The sequence below is a fragment of the Neophocaena asiaeorientalis genome, unplaced genomic scaffold, assembly GCF_003031525.2.
Source record: "Neophocaena asiaeorientalis asiaeorientalis breed wild unplaced genomic scaffold, Neophocaena_asiaeorientalis_V1.1 scaffold398, whole genome shotgun sequence".
Lineage (NCBI taxonomy): Eukaryota > Metazoa > Chordata > Mammalia > Artiodactyla > Phocoenidae > Neophocaena > Neophocaena asiaeorientalis.
This window is the reverse complement of record NW_020173416.1, coordinates 519,264-539,035: the sequence shown is the minus strand read 5'-3', so window position 1 is coordinate 539,035 and position 19,772 is coordinate 519,264. Positions and strand designations below refer to the sequence as shown.

At 40.1% G+C, this 19,772-nt stretch overlaps 1 protein-coding gene across 2 annotated transcripts in view; it reads left to right on the top strand.

Moving 5' to 3' along the window:
• Positions 1–19,772, top strand: part of NBAS (NBAS subunit of NRZ tethering complex) — a 332,635-nt gene that overhangs the window by 277,916 nt on the left and 34,947 nt on the right. For both annotated transcript variants that reach the window (XM_024747243.1, XM_024747242.1), the window contains one exon: positions 10,127–10,322. In XM_024747243.1, coding sequence (XP_024603011.1) covers positions 10,127–10,322 — 196 coding nt within the window. The remainder of the gene's footprint in view (positions 1–10,126; positions 10,323–19,772) is intronic.

The window sequence follows — 19,772 nt, the reverse complement described above, 5'->3', positions numbered from 1 at the left end:
CTTTTTCCATCCTTTCACTTTTAGTCTGTATGTGTCCCTAGGTCTGAAGTGGGTCTCCTGTAGACAGCATATATAAGGGTCTTGTTTTTGTATCCATTCAGCCAGTCTGTGTCTTTTGGTTGGAGCATTTAATCCATTTACATTTAAGGTAGTTATCAATATGTATGTTCCTATTACTATTTTCTTAATTGTTTTGGGTTTTTTTTAAAACATCTTTATTGTAGTATAATTGCATTACAATGGTGTGTTAGAGTCTGCTTTGTAACAAAGTGAATCAGCTATACATATACATATAACCCCTTATCTCCTCCCTCTTGTTTTTATAGGTCTTTTCCTTCTCTTGTGTTTCCTGCCTAGAGAAGTTCCTTTAGCATTTGTTGTAGAGCTGGTTTGGTGGTTTGTAAAGCTTTTGATTTCTCTGTCGAATCTGAATGAGATCCTTGCCTGGTAGAGTAATCTTGGTTGTAGGTTCTTCCCTTTCATCACTTTAAATACATCCTGTCACTCCCTTCTGGCTTGCAGAGTTTCTGCTGAAAGATCAGCTGTTAACCTTATGGGGATTCCCTTGTATATTATTTGTTGCTTTTCCCTTGCTGCTTTTAATATCTCCGCATCCGGTGGTGTGTTTTGGGGTGTCTGTAGCCTTATTATGATCTTAGGCAGCCTCTCTGCTAATGGGTGGGGTTGTATTCCTGTCTTGCTAGTTGTTTGGCATAGGGTGTCCAGCACTGGAATTTGCTGGCCGTTGAGTGGAGCTGGGTCTTAGTGTTGAGACAGAGATCTCTGGGAGAGCTCTCGCCGATTGATAATACGTGGGGCCGGGTGGTCTCTGGTGGTCCAGTGTCCTGAATTTGGCTCTCCCACCTCAGAGGCTGAGGCCTGACACCCGGCCGGAGCACCAAGACCCTGCCAGCCACCTGGCAAAATTTCCCCCATGGATCACGAGCTTCGTATATACCACATGTCTTCTAATACAGCTGCTCGACTGGTCTTTTTCCACGTCTAGATCAGCATCCTGCTTCTTCAGAAAACTGTGCTGCACTCAGACTCCAGAGCTCATTCACATGGTTCTCTCCCCGCCCTCCTCTGGCTCCGCCGAACCTGGGCCGAAGCTGCTCTTTCCTGGTGGGCCCGGGAGCCAGTAGGCCTTCTGAGAGTGCCCTTAGGGTGGCGTGTCTACTCTGACATGTTGGCTTCCAAATGGAAAAACCATTTTTTTGTGTGTATAAAGGTGGCCTTCGAGGTCCAGGTTTCAGGGAACTGGCCCGCGGTCCTCAGGATGGTCGCGGCTTTGGCCGGTGGGGCCCCTCCAGAGCCGGCAGCCTCAGTGAGGCCGCCCTCCCTTGGGGCTCCAGGGCAGCTCCGTGGCAGTGGAGGGGAGAGACCCCGAGCCAGGAGTTCCAGCTCTGCCGAAACGCGGGCTCCATTTTGTCAAAAACCTTTAAAAAATAAAAAAAATTATCTTTTTGAAGTATAATTAATTTACAATGTTGTGTTTCTGGTGTACAGCAAAGTGATTCATCAGAAATATATATATTTATATATTCTTTTTCATATTCTTTTCCATTATGGTTTATTACAGGATATTAGATATAGTTCCCTGTGCTATACAGTAGGACCTTGTTTTTATCCATTCTATATATAATTGTTTGCATCTGCTAATCCCAAACTCCCCATCCATCCCTCCCCCACCCCACTCCCACGTGGGAACCACTAGTCTGTCCTCTGTGTCTGTGAGTCTGTTTCTGACAAAAACCTTTTATAACATCTACAATTAAAGATGAGAGTACGATCATTATTCAGAGGCTTGTGCCTATTAAATTTATTATATGAGCGTGTATGTTTTCTCCCATTACAGATGCACCTCAGGGATATTGAGAGTGTGGTTCCAGACCACCACAAAAAAGTGAATATCACAATAAAGCAAGTCACACAAATTTTTTTGGTTTTTCAGTGTATATAAAAGTTATGTTTATACTGTACTGTTGTCTATTAATTGTACAGAAAAAGCATTGTGTCTAAAAAAAATTCTGCATACCTTAATTAAAAAATACTTTATTGCTAAAAAATGCCAGAACAATTACAGTAGGAAAATCAAAGATCACTGATCACAGATTACCATAACAAATATAATAATAATGAAAAAGTTTCAAATATTGTGAGAATTACCAAAATGTGATACAGAGACATGAATTGAGCAAATGCTTTTGGAAAAATGGCATCAGTAGACTTGCTCAATGCAGGGTGGCCACCAATTTGTTAAAAAAAAGACAGTGTCTAAAGTGCGATAAAGTGAAGTGTGATAAGGTGAGGTGTGCCTGTATTTATGTATATCTGTAACATCATATTTTGAGAGTATATTTTAAATTTCTAGTTTGTGTTAAGGATTAGTTTATTAGTTTGCCTAGGGAAAAAATGTTTCAAAAAATTCAACAGCTAAAATTATAATGTTCTAAAATAATATACCCACTAAACCAGGAACTAAGAAAATACCTTGATGCGGTTTAAAACCAAAAATCTAATGAACATCCATTACTTATTCTTATTTAACAACTCACTCAGTCTTCAGAACCACCCTATCATATTACTATTATTGTCATCTCCATTTTACAGACGAGGAAATGAAGGTCAGACAGGTTTTGTAGATTGTCTGGGGTCGCCCAGATAAAGACATGTTGTGAATTTCTCTTACCGTATCTCATCTTTTTCTGACATTGAAGAGTCTGCAATGGACTGTTAAGGCAGCGCTTCTCAAACGTCCTTCTGCTTAGGAATTGCCCAGGGATCTTATTAAAATACAGATTTTACTTGGGTAGGTGTAGGTAGCACCTGAGATTGTGCGTTTCCAACCAGCTCCCAAGTGCCACTTAGTCCATAGACTGAACTTCGCAAGGTCTTAAGGCATTACTTTCCTCCATTTTCTCACCGCTTGCACCTCCTTCTTTCTGCCTTGGCCTTATTTCCTCTTCTACTCCCTGCCATCATATACCTTTAAAAAATTTCCTAACAGAAAAGACCCACAAGTGTGAACCAGTATATTAGTGATTCTCAAAAGGATGTACAGAAGTAAATCCACTCAGAGAACAGATAATTCATGAGGAATTCCTCTGTGCCCCACTCAAAGAGGGAGAAAGACTTCCTTCAGAACTGTTGCGTGTTTTAGGAGTCTTTGTTTGTTTGAATTGCTGCTTGATCCCAGTAGCAGCTTCAGCTGTCTTAAAGCTTCGTGTATATTGAACAGTGTCAGATCGTTCAGGCTTCATTGAGCTCTTTGGAGGTACCTAGGGACTTCACATTTATTTTTAAAGCACACAAAAGACCCCCCCCCCCAAAAAAAAAGGAAAAGATAAAGAAAGCCCACTAGAGCAAATTGAATCCAGTTTCTTCTTACTCTTCCCGCTCTGTGAGGCAAAGTGAATCATCAGATGATCTCCAAGTACCCCCAGTGCATGAGCCCTCTGTTCTGTGATATGAACCCTGCTGAAAGCCATGGTCGCCGACCAGGAGGGTGGATCCACTCTACCACTGCAGTGTTCCTTGGGGCCACCTAAGGCGATATTTATTACTTCACAGCTGCCGTTTCTGCCGCATTACAGTGAGATGTGTCCATGTTTCTATTGATGAATGAACCTCAAGAAGATTTTCTGATTGGCGTACATTTGAGAGCAGCCACAAAGACGTTGTTAGTATTTATTTACCAAAAGTTACGAGTTGAGACTGGAATTCTGCACACACCAAAATTATTGCCTTTGTAGGAATTTATCTTTTAATATAACTTGATTATGATAATTATTTGAAAAAAAATCACACTTTTTATACTACTGCAATGCCATTAACACGTTATGCATTCATTTGTTTTCAGTTCCCTTTTACTCTTTGTCAGGTGCCCCAGTTGTTTCACGGGAGCTGATGAATAGAAGACGTTGTCCTGGGAAGTGTCTGCTCCACCCCGTTCCATGTGTAGTGAGGAAAGTGTGCGCAGTGTGTGGATCGGTTCCTTAACTGAGTTCAGGGACCTACCCAGAATATGAGCACTTACTTCTCTCACTGTTCGCTCATTCACGTTTACTTGCTCTCCGCCCTGGGCCCGCCCACCTGCCTGTCCTTCTCTCTCCATCTAGCCTAGCATGATACAGATCAGTTTGCAAACTCATTTCCTACTGAGGCCAGGCAGGTAATGGAAGTGAGCAAGGTGGACGGGGCTTAAGGGAAGGTAGGAAGTTTGGAGGCAGAGGGGTACTTGAGAGCTCAGGAGGCCTTATCTAAGGGAAGCAGCTGCCAGTGAGTCCTTATCTTCCAGCATTTAAAGGGAAGCTACGTTGTTAAGAGAGTGGATCCTAAGAGATCTCATCACATGAAAAAAAATATTTTTCTTTTTCCTTTTTGTATCTATATGAGATGATGGATTTTCACTAAACTTACTATGGTAATCTTCACAATATATGTAAGTCAAATCATTATGCTGTACACCTTAACCTTAGACAGTGCTGTATGTCAATTATATCTCAATAAAGCAGGAGAAAAAAAGAAGAGCTGGTAAATCTTCAGTGTGTAAAATTTCTAAATTTTGAAACATTGGTATATACTGTGTAAGCCAGTACAAAACGCTGGCTGCTGGTTTATAACTTCAATCTAGAAGGTTGGACAGAGTGACCTTCTGTTCCCTTCAGGCATTCCAGTTCTATGACATTTATATTTAGAAGAAATCACAGAGGTCTATGTTTGTCTTGTCTGAATGCAGTCTTTCCTTCTCCCATTCTCAAATAAGAACAATTTTATTTTGTGTAGTGCATCATGATATATAAAGTGCTTTTCATATTTACTGTCTCTTTTAATAGACCATAATCGTTTAAGTTCAAGGTTGGGGTATCTTCATACGTTTATGCCACGCAGAATCTGCAAACTCTTATACAAAGGATCAGCGTATTAATATTCTCAGAATCTGTCTTTTTTCTTTGATTCAATAATTGCCTTTGTTTAGTTGGCATTTCTTTTCCGTTCCTTTGTAGTTTTGTGCATATCCTCTTATACTACCTTACTTACCTAGTAGAACATCATATTCTCAAATTAATCATTCGGTGAACCTAGTTTTGTTGTCATTGTTGCTGCTCTTGTTCTTTTCTGTTAATAGAACTACTCGTGTATTTCAGAAGACTCCTTATCTTTTGGGCCAAAACTGATTGTGTGAATGTGTGTGTGTTTCCTTTAGTAGTTAATTTTTTTTTAAAAAAAGTGTACTGAATTACCCTGTGTAGTACAATAACCTCCCCCCACCACGGAAATCCTCATTATAGGGAAAGAGGTAGAAGCAAATGTCTGTATATTTGCAATGAAACTGAGATATTTTTCTCTATTACCTATTTCACATCTTTTTAAAATCATTTGTATATCTCTTTTATAATAAGGTAAAAACGTTTTGAAATCATGTTCTCTTTTTATTCCTAAGCTCATTAAACCCTCTCCTTGCCTCCATAAAATGCTATAAAAATGGAATCATTTTCCTTCCCATTCTGTTTTGTTTTTCTTTTTTACATTGTAAAAGTCGTAATTGGGGGCTTCCCTGGTGGCGCAGTGTTTAAGAACCCCCCTGCCAATTCAGGAGACACAGGCTCAAGCCCTGGTCTGGGAAGATCCCACATGCTGTGGAGCAACTAAGCCCGTGCACCACAACTACTGAGCCTGCGTGCCACAGCTACTGAAGCCCGTGAGCCTAGAGCCCGTGCTCTGCAACAGCAGAAGCCACCGCAGTGAGAAGCCTGTGCACCGCAGCTAAGAGTAGCCCCTGCTCGCCACAAGTAGAGAAAGCCCACACGCAGCAACGAAGACCCAACGCAGCCAAAAATAAATACATTTATTAAAAAAAGAAAGTTGCAATTGGTTATTTTTTACCCACCTGCTTATCTTGAAAAATTTCAAACCCACAGAAAAGTTGCAAAGATTGAAAAATAATGACTATATTCTCTTCCCCTTGATTCACCAATTGTTAACATTCTATCACAATTCTAACATTGTTTTTCTTTCTTTGCCTCTGTATATGTGTGTGTGTGTGTGTGTGTGTGTGTATTTGCCGAATCATAAGAAAGACTGAATTTTAAAAACTCAAATTGAAATTAAAATGTAAACTATTTTGCAGCTAAAAACTTTAGGAGATACTGTCTGGTCGATTTCCTGGACAGCTTTTCCTACAGAGCTGCCTTTCATTTCTGTGCAGTCTTATAGAGCACAAATGTTCACAGTATATAGCCAAGCTCATCTATAACATAGTGCTTCTAGAGCACAATGTTTCTGTTTTAGGAATGAGTTTTCGTAATTTTATTATGTATTTGAACTATCAGCCACAACTTAGAGCAGTTTTTTCCAAAATGTCCAATGTTATCAACTGCACAGCAAGTTGTTAGGTAAAAGGAATCTAAATCTAATGACTTGGGAAACGCTATGATAATAATCTCTCTGTATCACATCAGTACCTGAATAATTTTAATCTACTGCCACAGTGTTCTGGAATTTGCCCCCATTTGGTTCAGTAGCATTGCATAGTGATTGACAAAGCAGTAACATCGTCCAAGTTCAAATATTGGCTCCACGACTTACTGTGTAACTGTGGACAAGTTATTAAACGTCTCTTTGGTTACTTCCTTATCCACAAACTGGAGATGCTGACAGAATACATGAGAAAGATAGTGACGATGAAGTGATGTAATTCATGGCACACAGTAAGCTTTCATAATTATTATTATTGACAGTTTTCATTCTTGTTCACTGTATGCAGGTCTTGCATTATTTTCATAACTTCCATCCAGTCTTCATGACTCCAGCTTCTTCCCGTTCTAGCTCATCCTACCTGCTCCCCTCTTGGCACTTGGGTGACAGGGTCAAAAATATCAGCTTCTTATTATGTGAAACTGGCTTGGACGCAAAGCCCAAAATGTACTTTAATCTTCTTTTCTCTTGAATTACACTTAATTTGACCAGTGCAGGCCTCACCGAAAGGGCCTGAGCATGCCCCGGCCTGCACACCTCTCTAAGCACTAACATGACTGATATTTCACTGCTCAGAAACCCCCCATCATTCCCATTCCACGCCTGGTAAGACCAATGTCCTCAGTAATCATTGCTGCCACTAATTGAAGTTCTTCGTTATGTGCCAGATAATGTATTATGTGCTTTATTATTTCATTTTATGTATTTCATTCTCAACCACTCCACGAGTAAGGGGTTATTATCTATCTACAATTTACAAATAAGACACTGAGGCTCAGAACCGTTACGTGACTTCTTGGTCAGTGTAGTGCTGTCAGGAAGTGGTCATTCTGGGAACTGAATCTGGGCTGATGTCTGCAAAGCCTGTGTTTTCAGAGCTTGAATGTGCGCCACCTTTTCAGCCTGTGTGCGAGCTCCTGGTTATCCAGGTCAGGAGACCTGTCCTCACTTTGCTGTCTCCTCTGATTGACCCCCAGCCATCTGTGCTTTTATTGCTCCCTGAACATGCTATGTCCTTTGAAATCTTGGACTTTTTTTTTTTCCCCCTTGCTCTTCTCTTTATCTGGATTATATTTTCCCATCTTTCCACTTATGTGCCTTCCATTTGCCCTTTGTGATCTGGTTCAGAGGCCACGTCCTCTGTGAAGCCTTCCCTGATTTTACTCTTTCTTCAAAACAACTGTTCACATTTATATTATGTTAATATTTAGAGAATAGTCATTTGTGAAGTCTTTCTGTTTCGTTGTGTTACTAATTCTTTGAAGGCACAGATCATATAATTGTCCATCCCTGATCATCCAGTACAAGCTAGCACTCTGTTGATGCTGATAATAAAATGATGGTGATTATTCGGATGATGGTTGCTGTTTATTAAATCCTTCCTCTGTGCCACATGCAGTTCTGGGTACTTTATTTAAGTTATCTTGGTTGCAAAGACTCCAACAGAGACACTTTCAGGACCTTTGTCTACTTAACTGTAAGACGGGAATGATGACATTCATGATTTTTATTGAGAGTTGTTGGAAAAGATTCATAGGTCCATCAAATTCCAAAATACTGCTCTTTCCACTACACAGTACTGTCTGTTTGCTTTTCAAGTAGTAGATATCCAGGAAATATTTATAGCATTCTGCTTCCTTTGCACCCCAGTTTTGACATTGCTGATACATATAAAGAGTGGCACTCATAGATAAAACTAACAAATGTCTGTAAATTTAGGAAATGCTTGAACCAGTTGTCCATGGCATTTTGTAACATATTTTATTCCTAAATACAAATAACGAACTTTTTTTTTTAATTTAAATTGCCCTGAAATTGTATTGGCAAGTATATTATAGAATGCACACTGAGAGAAATACTCAGTGGTATTGTAGAGTTTTATTCTCAGAAGTTTTAAAAAAATTTTATGTGGTCTTGTTAGTTCATGGAATTTGGAACTTGATGTAGGTGATTTATTGGTGAAAGCCTAAGGATCTGGTTATAAAAGAATATATATAAGTCAGTGCTTTAGCCTGGATCTCTAGGGCCTTGTGGAAGTGAGGCTTCTGTATGAGTGACCTCTTGACAGTCATCGGTGGTAGTAATTCATCGACATCATCATCAAATAAGTTGTTTTCCTGAGATGGTCCATTTGGGATTATAAATGAAAAGATTCTAGTACTGGATAGAAAGTTGTACAAATGTCCCCTTCGACAAATTCTTTTAGACCTCCCAGTTCTTTAATAATCACACATTCATATTTTATTTTTAAGGTAGTATCAAATTTGATACTCTAACCCCTTATTTAAATTCTATCACAGAAAAATAGTAGAAAGAACATGGACTTTGGGGTCATACTGCACTAGTATAGTTGTTGTGGGCATACACTATCACTTCCATGAAGTCTGTTTCCTCATCTATAAAATGGAATTTACATGTACAGCATCATGACTATAGTTAACAATATATTACATATTTGGAAGTTACTAAGAGAGATCTTAAAAGTCCTCATCTCAAGGAAAAAAAGTTTGTAACTATATCAGATGATGGATGTTAACTTACTGTGGTAATTATTTTGCAGTATATATACATAAATCATGACGTTGTACACCTTAAACTAATACAATGTTGTATGCCAATTATATCTCAATAAAACTGAAAAATTTTTCAATAAAATATTTACAAAGTAAATATATTTACTTTGTATAGTTATTGTCAACTAGTAATAGTTTATATAAAATTACCTAATGATGCCTGGCACTATTAGTATCATTAGTAGAAATGAACCATACTTTTTTCTTTTTCTTTGAATTCAAAGTTATTAACTAGTTGATGAGATAAGCCATTCATGAAAATTGTATTACAAGAGTTATTTTGTTTGCCAAGACTAAAATAATATTTCAATCAAAGATTTTTTCCAGATGCCTACCTGGTTATCCAAGACTCTAGCACCCTCCTATGTGAACTATTATCAATAGAAACGGTTATCACGGTAAAGCAGTGTTCTATTGAAAACTGTTTCATTTGAAAATCTTTAATTTTGCCCATTGAGCTAGTTGTCAATTCAATTCAATACAAAGAGACTCTTTATTTATTTATTTATTTATTTTTGCGGTACACGGGCCTCTCACTGTTGTGGCCTCTCCCGTTGCGGAGCACAGGCTCCGGACGCACAGGCTCAGGGGCTGTGCCGCTCCGCGGCATTTGGGGATCTTCCTGGGCTGGGGCACAAACCCATGTCCCCTGCATCGGCAGGCAGACTTTTAACCACTGCGCCACCAGGGAAGCCCAAAAAGGGAGTCTTTTAAGCCCTGGGAACTGGATGGGCACTGGGCATACATCTTCATAGAACTTTGAAATAAGCCGTGCTTCTTAATAAACTTTGCTTAAGAAATGGAGTAGCTAAGAACATATTATGTTTATCTGCTTTCTGTAACTCATTTGAATATGATACTGTTTAAAAATCACATGCATTTTACATAGTTTTTAAACACCTAATGTGGTTTGCTTTAAGCCGTTTAAAACCTACATTTTTCCTCGCAGTAGGAAAAAAAATAAAGTCACCCAACAAACAGTTGTTTAGATCAGTCACCACATTTGATTACTGGAATTAGAAACTACTAAGTCTTTTTTTTTTTTCTTTTTAATCTAACCCTTGATTTTGCAGAGAAGAGCTGGTGTCCTCTGAGGACCTGCTGGAGTGGCTGCGGCCTTTCTGTGCTGACGACGCCTGGCCCGTGAGGCCCCGCATTCAAGTGCTGCAGATTCTGGAACAGTCATTTCACCTGACCGAGGAGGATGGCAGGCTCCTTGTGTTCTTTAGAACGGAGGCCATCCTCAAAGCCACTTGGCCCCAGAGACAGGTAAGGGAGCATCTGACTGCTATTTCTTGATTACTTTAAACCACCTTCAGGTGAGTAACCAGCTTGCTCATGCAAACTTCCCAGTGTGTTCGTCAGTCCAACTCTGTAGTCGTTAAATATGTGCAACAGATTTTGTTTTTATTTTTCCGTATGTTTGAATATGCATAGTAGATGATGCCTCAGTCACCTAACGTGTATCCAATTTTTCTCTTCATAGGGTACAGTCGGGATTTTTCATAGTATCAGTTAATTATGGCAGCTCACCCTTTCCCTGGAGAAATGCAGATCTAAGTGGAAATTCAGCATGCAGTATAGCTATTTCATTTCTTTTATGCTCTGCCCAGGCACTATTATGCCCTCCCTTCTCTTCTGTATACACACAGACAAAATGCAGCAGGCACACGAGATCTTGGTTCCTCCATATCATCCTTCAGGGCTCACTCAGTCCATCACCTCTCTGGACCCTTCCCTGACCATTTCAATCTTAATTCATTGAACCTTGAGGTCCACACATTTGATCTATTATTATCATTATTACTGCTGTTACTACTACTACTAAAAGTTTTGTCTCCCCACTACCTGAAAACGGAGAAACCCTGGAGGATACACCTATCAGTTTTCAAATCCCTCTAAGTATGCTGTGCACACGTTCAGAGCTTAAATGCTTGTTGATTAAGTGGAAAGGCCAATTCCTAAATCGAAATACGGTGGCTGTTGAATTTTGGCTTAGATTCTAAACTGATGCGTCCTGAAAGCGTAGGATCTAAGAGTCAGCACTTAATCAAGTGCTTTAGCTTGCAGAGTAGGCTACAGGCCAATAAAAGTTAGAAAATAAGACTTCCTAGGTTAATCTAGTCTGCAAAAGAGTTTCCTAGAAGTCTGATTCCAACTCAATGTACCTTCTAACTTTAAAGCTTTGCTTTATCATTTCTGTTTGTTTCCTTATTATTTCATTTAAAGAACAATGAACTTCTTTTTAGAAGAGAACCAAATATTAAGGACATCTCGAGGCTCCTCTCAGAGCATCTTTAGAATTACCTCACATATTCTTATTTCCCTCTGTGAGAGAAACAGGTAAATACTGTTATCTGTTCTTCAGAGTTAGGGAATTTGAGATTCAAACAAGATGGACTTATCAAAGATTCTCTAATCTTGCCAAATTGCTGAAATGGATTGTATTAAAAGTCACTAGTATCTGAATAATACTCTCTGAAGCATCATGACCATATCACATTATTTAGTCTCAGCATTTCACTTGGAATTGCATCAAGAGACCACTAACGGGCTTTTTCAGGAGCAGTCTGGGAACACTAATGCAATGGGCTATGGCATATACTCCAGGCCCCTGGCATAGTGAATGCTCGAGGTGTGCTTGTTTTCAGCAGACCCGAAGGTCCCCAAAGCATCTCGGAGGTAAGCTCCAAACTAGGTCACATTATTTTTGCCGTGTGGAACCTTAAGTTCTGACTCATCCTGAAACAAATGAATGCTCTGACTTTTATGTACTTTTCTGACAGAACCTCCATTTTTCAAGTTCTCAGCCTTTTTCAGTTGCATCTTCCTTGATGCCTCTGTCCTGGCAGGACGATGAGGCCGGCTTCTGTGGTTGGAGCCTCACTTTATGTCAGGTCTGTGCACCGGAAACGTTATGAAGCAATGTGGAAACTGGGAAAAGAGGAAAATATCCATCTTACCTGTTGTGTTGACACATTAGAACATACACTCTGATATTTGGGTCTAAACGCTTCAGAAATAACATAAGTATAACCACTATTTCTTCTTTTGAGTTTTCCTTGATGTTCCAATTATTCAGAGAACAAGTTGCAGCTTTTAGATAACTTCAGTGACTTCTGGCTATTTCTGAGATTTTAATTTCATCTTAGCTGAACTTGTTCCAAAGACAGTATTTAAGGGAGCTTAGCTTTGTTAAGACTCCTTTTCCATGCACTTTTCTAAACTGACTTGACCTTAATTTCACTGAATACACACTGTTGTATCTCATTTGCAAAGTCTGTGTGTTGCTCCTCGTTTGGCCAGTGTTTCCTCTGGTGCTGTGAGCTTTTCAGGCCCCCAACAAACATCTCTCCAGGGTATCTCTTGACTTTAGTAAAAGTCATCTCATGTCTCCTTCGCTTTTTACATTTTCTACCTCCTCCTACTTTCCCTCTGTATAAAAACAATTTCCTGGTCCTTGGAAGCTAATGATCTGAGTTTCTTAAAGTATTTGGTAGTAGAAATAAGGAAACTACCATACATTTAGGTCTTTAATCCATTTTGAGTTTATTTTTATATAAGTTGTGAGAAAATGTTCTCATTTCATTTTTTTACATGTGGCTGGTAAGGATGTGGAGAAAAGAGAACCCTAGCGCACTGTTGGTGGGTGTGTAAACTGGGGCAGCCACTATAGAAAGCAGTAGGGGGGTTCCTCAAAAAATTAAAAATGGAACTACCATATGATCCTGCAGTTCCGCTCCTGGGTGTATATCCAAAAAGAATGAAAATACTAATTCGAAAAGATACATACATGTCAGCGTCCATAACAGCACTGATTACAATAACCAAGATATGGAAGTAGCCTAAGTGTCTGTCAACAGTTGAATGGATAAAGAAAATGTGAGATATATAGATAGACAGATATATATCTCCAGTGGCATATTACTAGGCCGTACAAAAGAATGAAATCTTGCCATTTACAGCATCACAGATGGATCTGGAGGGTATTACGCTTAGTGAAATATTAGGGAGGGTATTACGCTTAGTGAAATATTAGGTTGGCCAAAAAGGTTGACTTTTGGCCTTTTTCTGTAAGATGTAACAAAAAACCTGAATGAACCCAGTAAGTCAGAGAACGACAAACAGTGTATGTTGTCACTTTTGTGTGGAATCTAAAAAAATAAAACAAATGGATATTACAAAACAGACTCGTAGGTACAGAGAACAAGCTAATGGCTGCCGGAGGGGAGAGTGGTAGGGAGAGGGCAAGATAAGTGGAGGGGATTAAGAGGTACAAGCTATTAGGTGTGAAACAAATAAGTTACAAGGATGTAATGTACGGCACAGGGAATATAGCCAATATTTTATAATAACTGTATATGGAGTATATCTATAAAAGTAGCAAATCATTATGTCATACACTTCAAGCTAATACAACACTGCAAGTCAACTATGCTTCAATTAAAAAAAAAACTACCATAGTGGCTTAATTATGTTATTTGTTTGTAGAGTTCTTCAAAATAAATTAAATCACTGAGTGTCTCCTCCTTCTCCTCCTTTAAAAGTTAAGTTTTCTATGTCAGCCTCGCCTTGCTTATTCAGATCTATTTTGGAGGGCAAGTGAATTTGGTAGGGGAACGCTGCCTTATAAAATAGCTGTTTGCTATTTAGAAAATGAATGCAAAAAATCTGTAGCATCAGAATGGAAGTAGCAACAACCTCTGGAATGCTGTAGAACTATGCCCATAGTTTAAATTTGAGGTGGACTCCATTACTGTTTTCAAAAAACTGTGTTACCTCTCACTAGACCAGTAGAAAGATTGGGGCGCTGGTGGACAAATCATATGCATGTGTCTCCATCCTCCCTCCACTGTTGTTTTTGATCTTGGAGAAGATTCTTAAACTGTGAGCCTTGGCTGTTTGGTATGTAAAATGGAGCCTTGAACCAGAGGAGTCAGAGGATGGTTTGCTCACCTCTGTCATTTCTTCGACAGAGGTCGTCTTCATCTCCATATCCCAAACACCTAGAAGACCCCGAAGTGTTGATTGCACAGGCTCTCATTTTCTTAATTTCTCCCTATCTCCTTCTCCATCCTCAAAGGTAATATTAAGGATAGAGACAGTCTTACAGTGTAAAGAGAAGAATAGGTAATGACATTGCAATGTTCAATTACCAGAAAATGTGGGACTGCTACCTTCACTGAGGCTGGTAATCCTCTTAGGCAGACTTTGCATACATCAAATAGGGACTTAATATTTAATTATCCTCAAGGTGCCCAAAGTAGTGATCCCACTAATCAATGTGTTGCTGGGAAACCAGCCAGCTCCTGCAGAATACGGGCCCTCATTTCTCAACAGCTTGAAAGGCCTTCGTTTCCGTCCCAGAAATGTGCCCCAGCTTGGTGAGCAGCGGGGAGACGGAGCGGGGGGAGGAAGGTAGAGGGGGAGGGGAATGAATGTAATGTGTTAATTCCCTTGGTACAATTTATCTGAGTTTTTCAGGTTTTGTAATTTTCTAGTTAACTGGTACATGAAAAATATGGGTCAAAATACTGATGTTTCCTTAAAAAATTTCATACCCCATCACCTTAATTTTTTTTTCTGTTTTTATGTAAAAAAGAACATGTGGCTTAGAGTTTCATTTCACTTCGTAAAATTTCAGTCTGTCTGAATTTGTGGTTGTAAGTGATCAACAGAAAGAATTAGTTTAAGACAACTTCTAACCTCATTACAAATTCATTTATACATGGAAGGATACATTAGCCCTTCTCATCAGAGGCCAGCTTGGCTTCATTTGCCAAAACATCAACAAAATACTCACTTCCTTGTCAGACAGAGCTCCGACAAAGATCAGTAGGAAAAGTTAAGTGTGCGAAGCTATATTTAGTTCCTTACAGAAGAATTACTGTTACCTTAAATGTCTTCAGAGCTAAGACTCATTGCCATAAATGATTTTCTTAAATATAGGATAATATTTGATGTTAAAAATATGTGTTCACACGAGTACTTCTCTAATAGCCATGAAATCACAAATTCCTAGAACTAGAAGACACGTTCAAAAGCATCCTTGTTCAGTAGTCACATTTTATAGAGAGGGATGTGGGTGTCCAAAAAGGAAGAAGTTACGTCCTCAGATTTTATCCTAAATGTCACCATTTCCAAAATGACTACATCCACCCAGTCACAACCTATTTTATGAGCATTTTTCTCTTCTAATCACTTACCCCTGTCTGCTAACTTCTTCCCCTCTATCTGTCTGTCTATTTATTATGTGATGTCTTTCTTCTTCCATTAGAATATAAATTCCATGAGAACAGGGATCTTACAGACACTCAGTAAGTATTTGTTGAATAAATGAATACTAAATCTTAAAAAACATGTCCAAGGTCACCTTTAAAGTGGCAAGGCCGAGACTCCTGACGTTCAGTCCAACGTTCTTGCCATGAATGATGATTAGACCATGCTGCTTCCCCCTTACATGCAAATAAAATGATTTGCTCGGAATAATGCAACTGTTTCCTTAGAGAGTGGCCTGGTGCTTTTAGATTGATACTATTTTGTATTAACTTGCCATATTTTGCCGATGGTGATTTCTGACCAGCTAGTTGCTTCTCATGTGGAAGCAAACAAATCAGAAGCACGTTTGTCCACATATGAGCAAGAGATCAATGTGCCTTTTTTCCTAAAATGATTAAAGTTAAGCGAACATCCGTATTACTAGGTTCTGCAAATGTTTGGAGACCTTGAGAAGGTCCTTCCTTATGAATAATGGGTTCTTCCTTTAAAGATTTCACCCTCTTGTCACTGGCATCACAGGGGGAAGATAAGGAGACTGTGGACTGTGTCTGTCCTAAGTGCACATCACTGCACTTCATCTTTAAAGCAGCCTTGCAAAGTAGTTACCGTTCGCTGTGTTTTAGATGAGGTCACGTGACCTAGAAGATGAGGTTACATGACCTGCCCAGCTTGTGAGCTATAGAACTGCAGTTCACATCCAGTTCTGTGTGAGCTGGAAGCCTGTGTTCCTTTTGGCCCTGTAGTACTCCTCTTCCTATTTGCCAGGGGAATACATTCAGCAGTAACATTTCGGTAGCATGCTCTGCTGTCCTCTTCTCTTCCCGCTGTCACTTTATGTGGATTGGATGTGATTAAGTGTGAGAAATCAGGAGTTTGATTCAGAGAACAGAAAACATTGCTTCATCTTTTAGCATTTTCCACTCTCTCAATACACAGCATTATATGTGTTAATTGCTGCTCAGTTAAAACATTCTGAAAAATGTGCCTAATAACTGCTGTTTGAACTGTACGCTATGTGAAACATGCATCGAAGATTCTTCAAGCATAGATTATGCACCGTTCCCTCTGCTACTCTCTGGGGTTAGAAAAAGAGACAAAGCAAATGGTAGTAAAGCGTTTGGGCTCTTCACCAGGTAGACCTGCATTCAAATCCCAGTTTCACCACTGACTAGCTCTCGGGACTTGAACTAGTTACTGACCCTCTTACAACCTCAGTTTCCTCATGTGTAAAATGGGAATAATATGTGTGAGGGTTAAATGGAATTGCACATGCAAAGCTCTGACTCCGGTCCAGGTAGATGGACGCTGTTGGTGTGGGGACTCCTATCCGATGGAGAATGTAGATTTGTGAACAGAGAAGCAAATCCTCTAAGTGCTTCGGTGCTGTGGTAAAAGTCTGCACGGTGCGTGGGCTCAGGAGGGCAGGCAGCTCTTCTGTCTGGAGGTGGTGAGGAAGACTGCTCTGAGGAGGGCATCCTTGACCTGAGTTCAGCACAGCTGGGTGTACGGTGTGGAAGCAAGAGCCACCGGGAGATGAAACTGGAGAGAAGCAGGTCGGACGGTGGAGCCGCCCCCGTGTCCTGCTCAGCTTTTACCCCAGTGACCCTGAGGCCTCCCGGAAAATTGGCACCCAAGGAGCAGCGTGATCAGATCCGGGCTTTAGGAGAAGCCCTCTGACCTCTGCGTGAACACGGGACTGGAGGGGCACCAGTTAGGGGACAGAGGCTGTGGTCAAGTTGCCTGACCTTGGCCCTGAACTTTGTATCAGCTTCAAAGATGGAAGAGGATAGAAAAGAGAGCTGAAGGAGTTTCTACCAGTGGACTCGGTGACTGCTTGGGTGCAGGAGATGAGACGCGAGTCCAGTGCCTTTCTGATTTCTGCTGAAGTTACCAGGGAGGAAGTGGTGCTCCTTAGCTAGCTAGGAAATACAGAAGAACCCGGTTTTGTGGAGAAAGACACGAAGTTCAGGGCTGTCAGTAGTGTGTTTTAAATCTCAACAGCACTTTTTTGGGGAGTGGGGGTGAAATAGGGAGGCCCTGTTTATCCCCTTCACGCAGGCAGATTGTCCTCATAGCCTTACATGGGTCTTAGTTCACAGCAACCACCTCCTGGGAAATAAACTTGAGTTTAGTAAATGTCACTGCATGGGGATGGCTTTGACTCCATCACAGGGCACCCTTCCCCAGGGTCTGATCAGCCCAGTTGGCTTTGTTTATAGTGGGACAGTAATATCCAAGTGCCCTTTGCTTAGTAGCAGTCGTGCTCCCAAGGAGCTGCATTGCTATTGTCTCTTCATTCCTCTAATGCATTAGAGGGAAAAGTTGAAGAAAAATAGGGGGAAAGAAGCAGGAAACATACAAGTGTTTGCATACCGGAGGGTGGTGCGGATGTGAGGTAGTTGGACATAAGTTCTCTAATTTTTTTAACTTTTCATTTTGAAAATTTTATATTTAATACCAAAAAAATGATGTCAACTATACAAAGAATTTTACATACTCTTCATGTTGGTTCACCAAATATTACCATCTCAGATGACTACAGCTAACACTGATACAATACCTTATCTTTTTTACCCATCATTCAGATTTTGTCAGTCGGCCCACTAATGGTTTTTTTTCTGATCCGAGTCCGGTGCAGGTCACACGTTGCACTTAATGCCATGTCTCCTTAGGGTCCCATAATCTGAAATAGTTCCTCATTCTTCCCCCCCGCCCCACCTTTTATGACCTTGACATTTTTTAAAAAGCACTGGCCAATTATTTTGTAAAATACCACTAAATTTGACTTTGTCTGAGTTTTGTTCGTGTATTCAAGTTGTGCATTTTTTTTTTTCCTGCGGTACGCGGGCCTCTCACTGCTGTGGCCTTTCCCGTTGCGGAGCACAGGCTCCAGACGCGCAGGCTCAGCGGCCATGGCTCACGGGCCCAGCCGCTCCGCGGCATGTGGGATCTTCCCGGACCGGGGCACGAACCCGTGTTCCCTGCATCGGCAGGCGGACTCTCAACCACTGCGCCACCAGGGAAGTCCAAGTTGTGCGTTTTTGGTGAGAATACCACAGAAGTGATTTTGGGTCCTTCCCACTACGTTATCTTAGGAGATATACGGTACTGTTGTGTTCCTTTACTGACAGTGTTCATTTTGATCACTTGATTGAGGTGGTGTCAACCATATTTCTTCTATATAAAATTACCTTTTTTCCCTTTGGCATTAATACGTGTCTTGTGTTGAGGTACTTTGAGATTGTGTAAGCACTGTTTCTCGCCGTACTTTCACCAGCTAATTTTAGCATGCATTGATGACTCTTGCCTGAGTTAATGATCCCTGTGGTGTCTCCCAAATGGTATTTTTTAGCATTTGTTCTCCCCCGTATGTATTTATTCATTTATTTATTTATTTACATCACTACAAGCTCAAGGATTCTCATTTTGTTCTGCGGTTGTAATCTATTACTGTCACCATTTTAATGCTTTGCTCAGGTCTTCTCCTGCATCCTTTTGACTTGTGCCCATCCCATCACTTTTTGAACCACAGATGTTCGAGACCCTCTTACACTTTCCCTGTCTGGATCTGGATTCAGTCATTGACTTTAAAGAGCTTGATTTTTTTAAATAAAGAGTGACATTTAGAAGCCAAGACTCAGGTGCTAGGTGTACTCATTGATGCAGTGGTATTATAGTTTCTAGATCCTCTTAGGGGACAGAGCACACATATGTCTACATCTATTTTTATGTCTGTCTATATTCATTTTTAAAACCATGAGTTTGTATTGATCCTTCCCATTCCAATCCAGTTCCACACAGTTTAGTCTTCTCTCTTTCCTTATTTGTGAACTCCTTTCTCTGTCAGTGAGAAACTTGACTCTCATTATCCACAATGTATTTATTTATTTGCTTAATCCTAGAGTACACATAAAGTAGTTCTAGAAATTCCAGCCAACTTACTAGCTAGAATATTTGTGTAGAGCTCTTTTTGTCTTTAGCCTTAGAGTAATAGTACTCAAAAATCTTTTTTCAAGGTTACTTCTCCTTCCCTCTCTCTCTCCCTCCCTCCCCTTCTCTCTCTCTCTTTTTCACACGCGCGCACACACACACACCACCTCCACTGTGATTTGCTTATTCACTTACAGATAGATTAATTTTATTTCTATTTGTATGGTTTTTGCTGTTCGTGTTTATTTCAATTATGGATCCACTTTCTGAATATGTGAAACATTTACATGGAATGTGAGAGATCATTCTTTGGAGTTTGGCATTCTTCCGTTTTCACTTACGATACTTTGAAGTTTAGACATTCTTGGCCTGTAATCGTGCTGAATGTATGGGTTTTATTTAATTTATTTGTTCTTGTTCTTTTTGTTTTGGAGGATATGTAGGTATTCTATATAGAGAATATATAGGAGGTCACATAGCTCAATGGCCACCATTTTCTTCTACTACGCA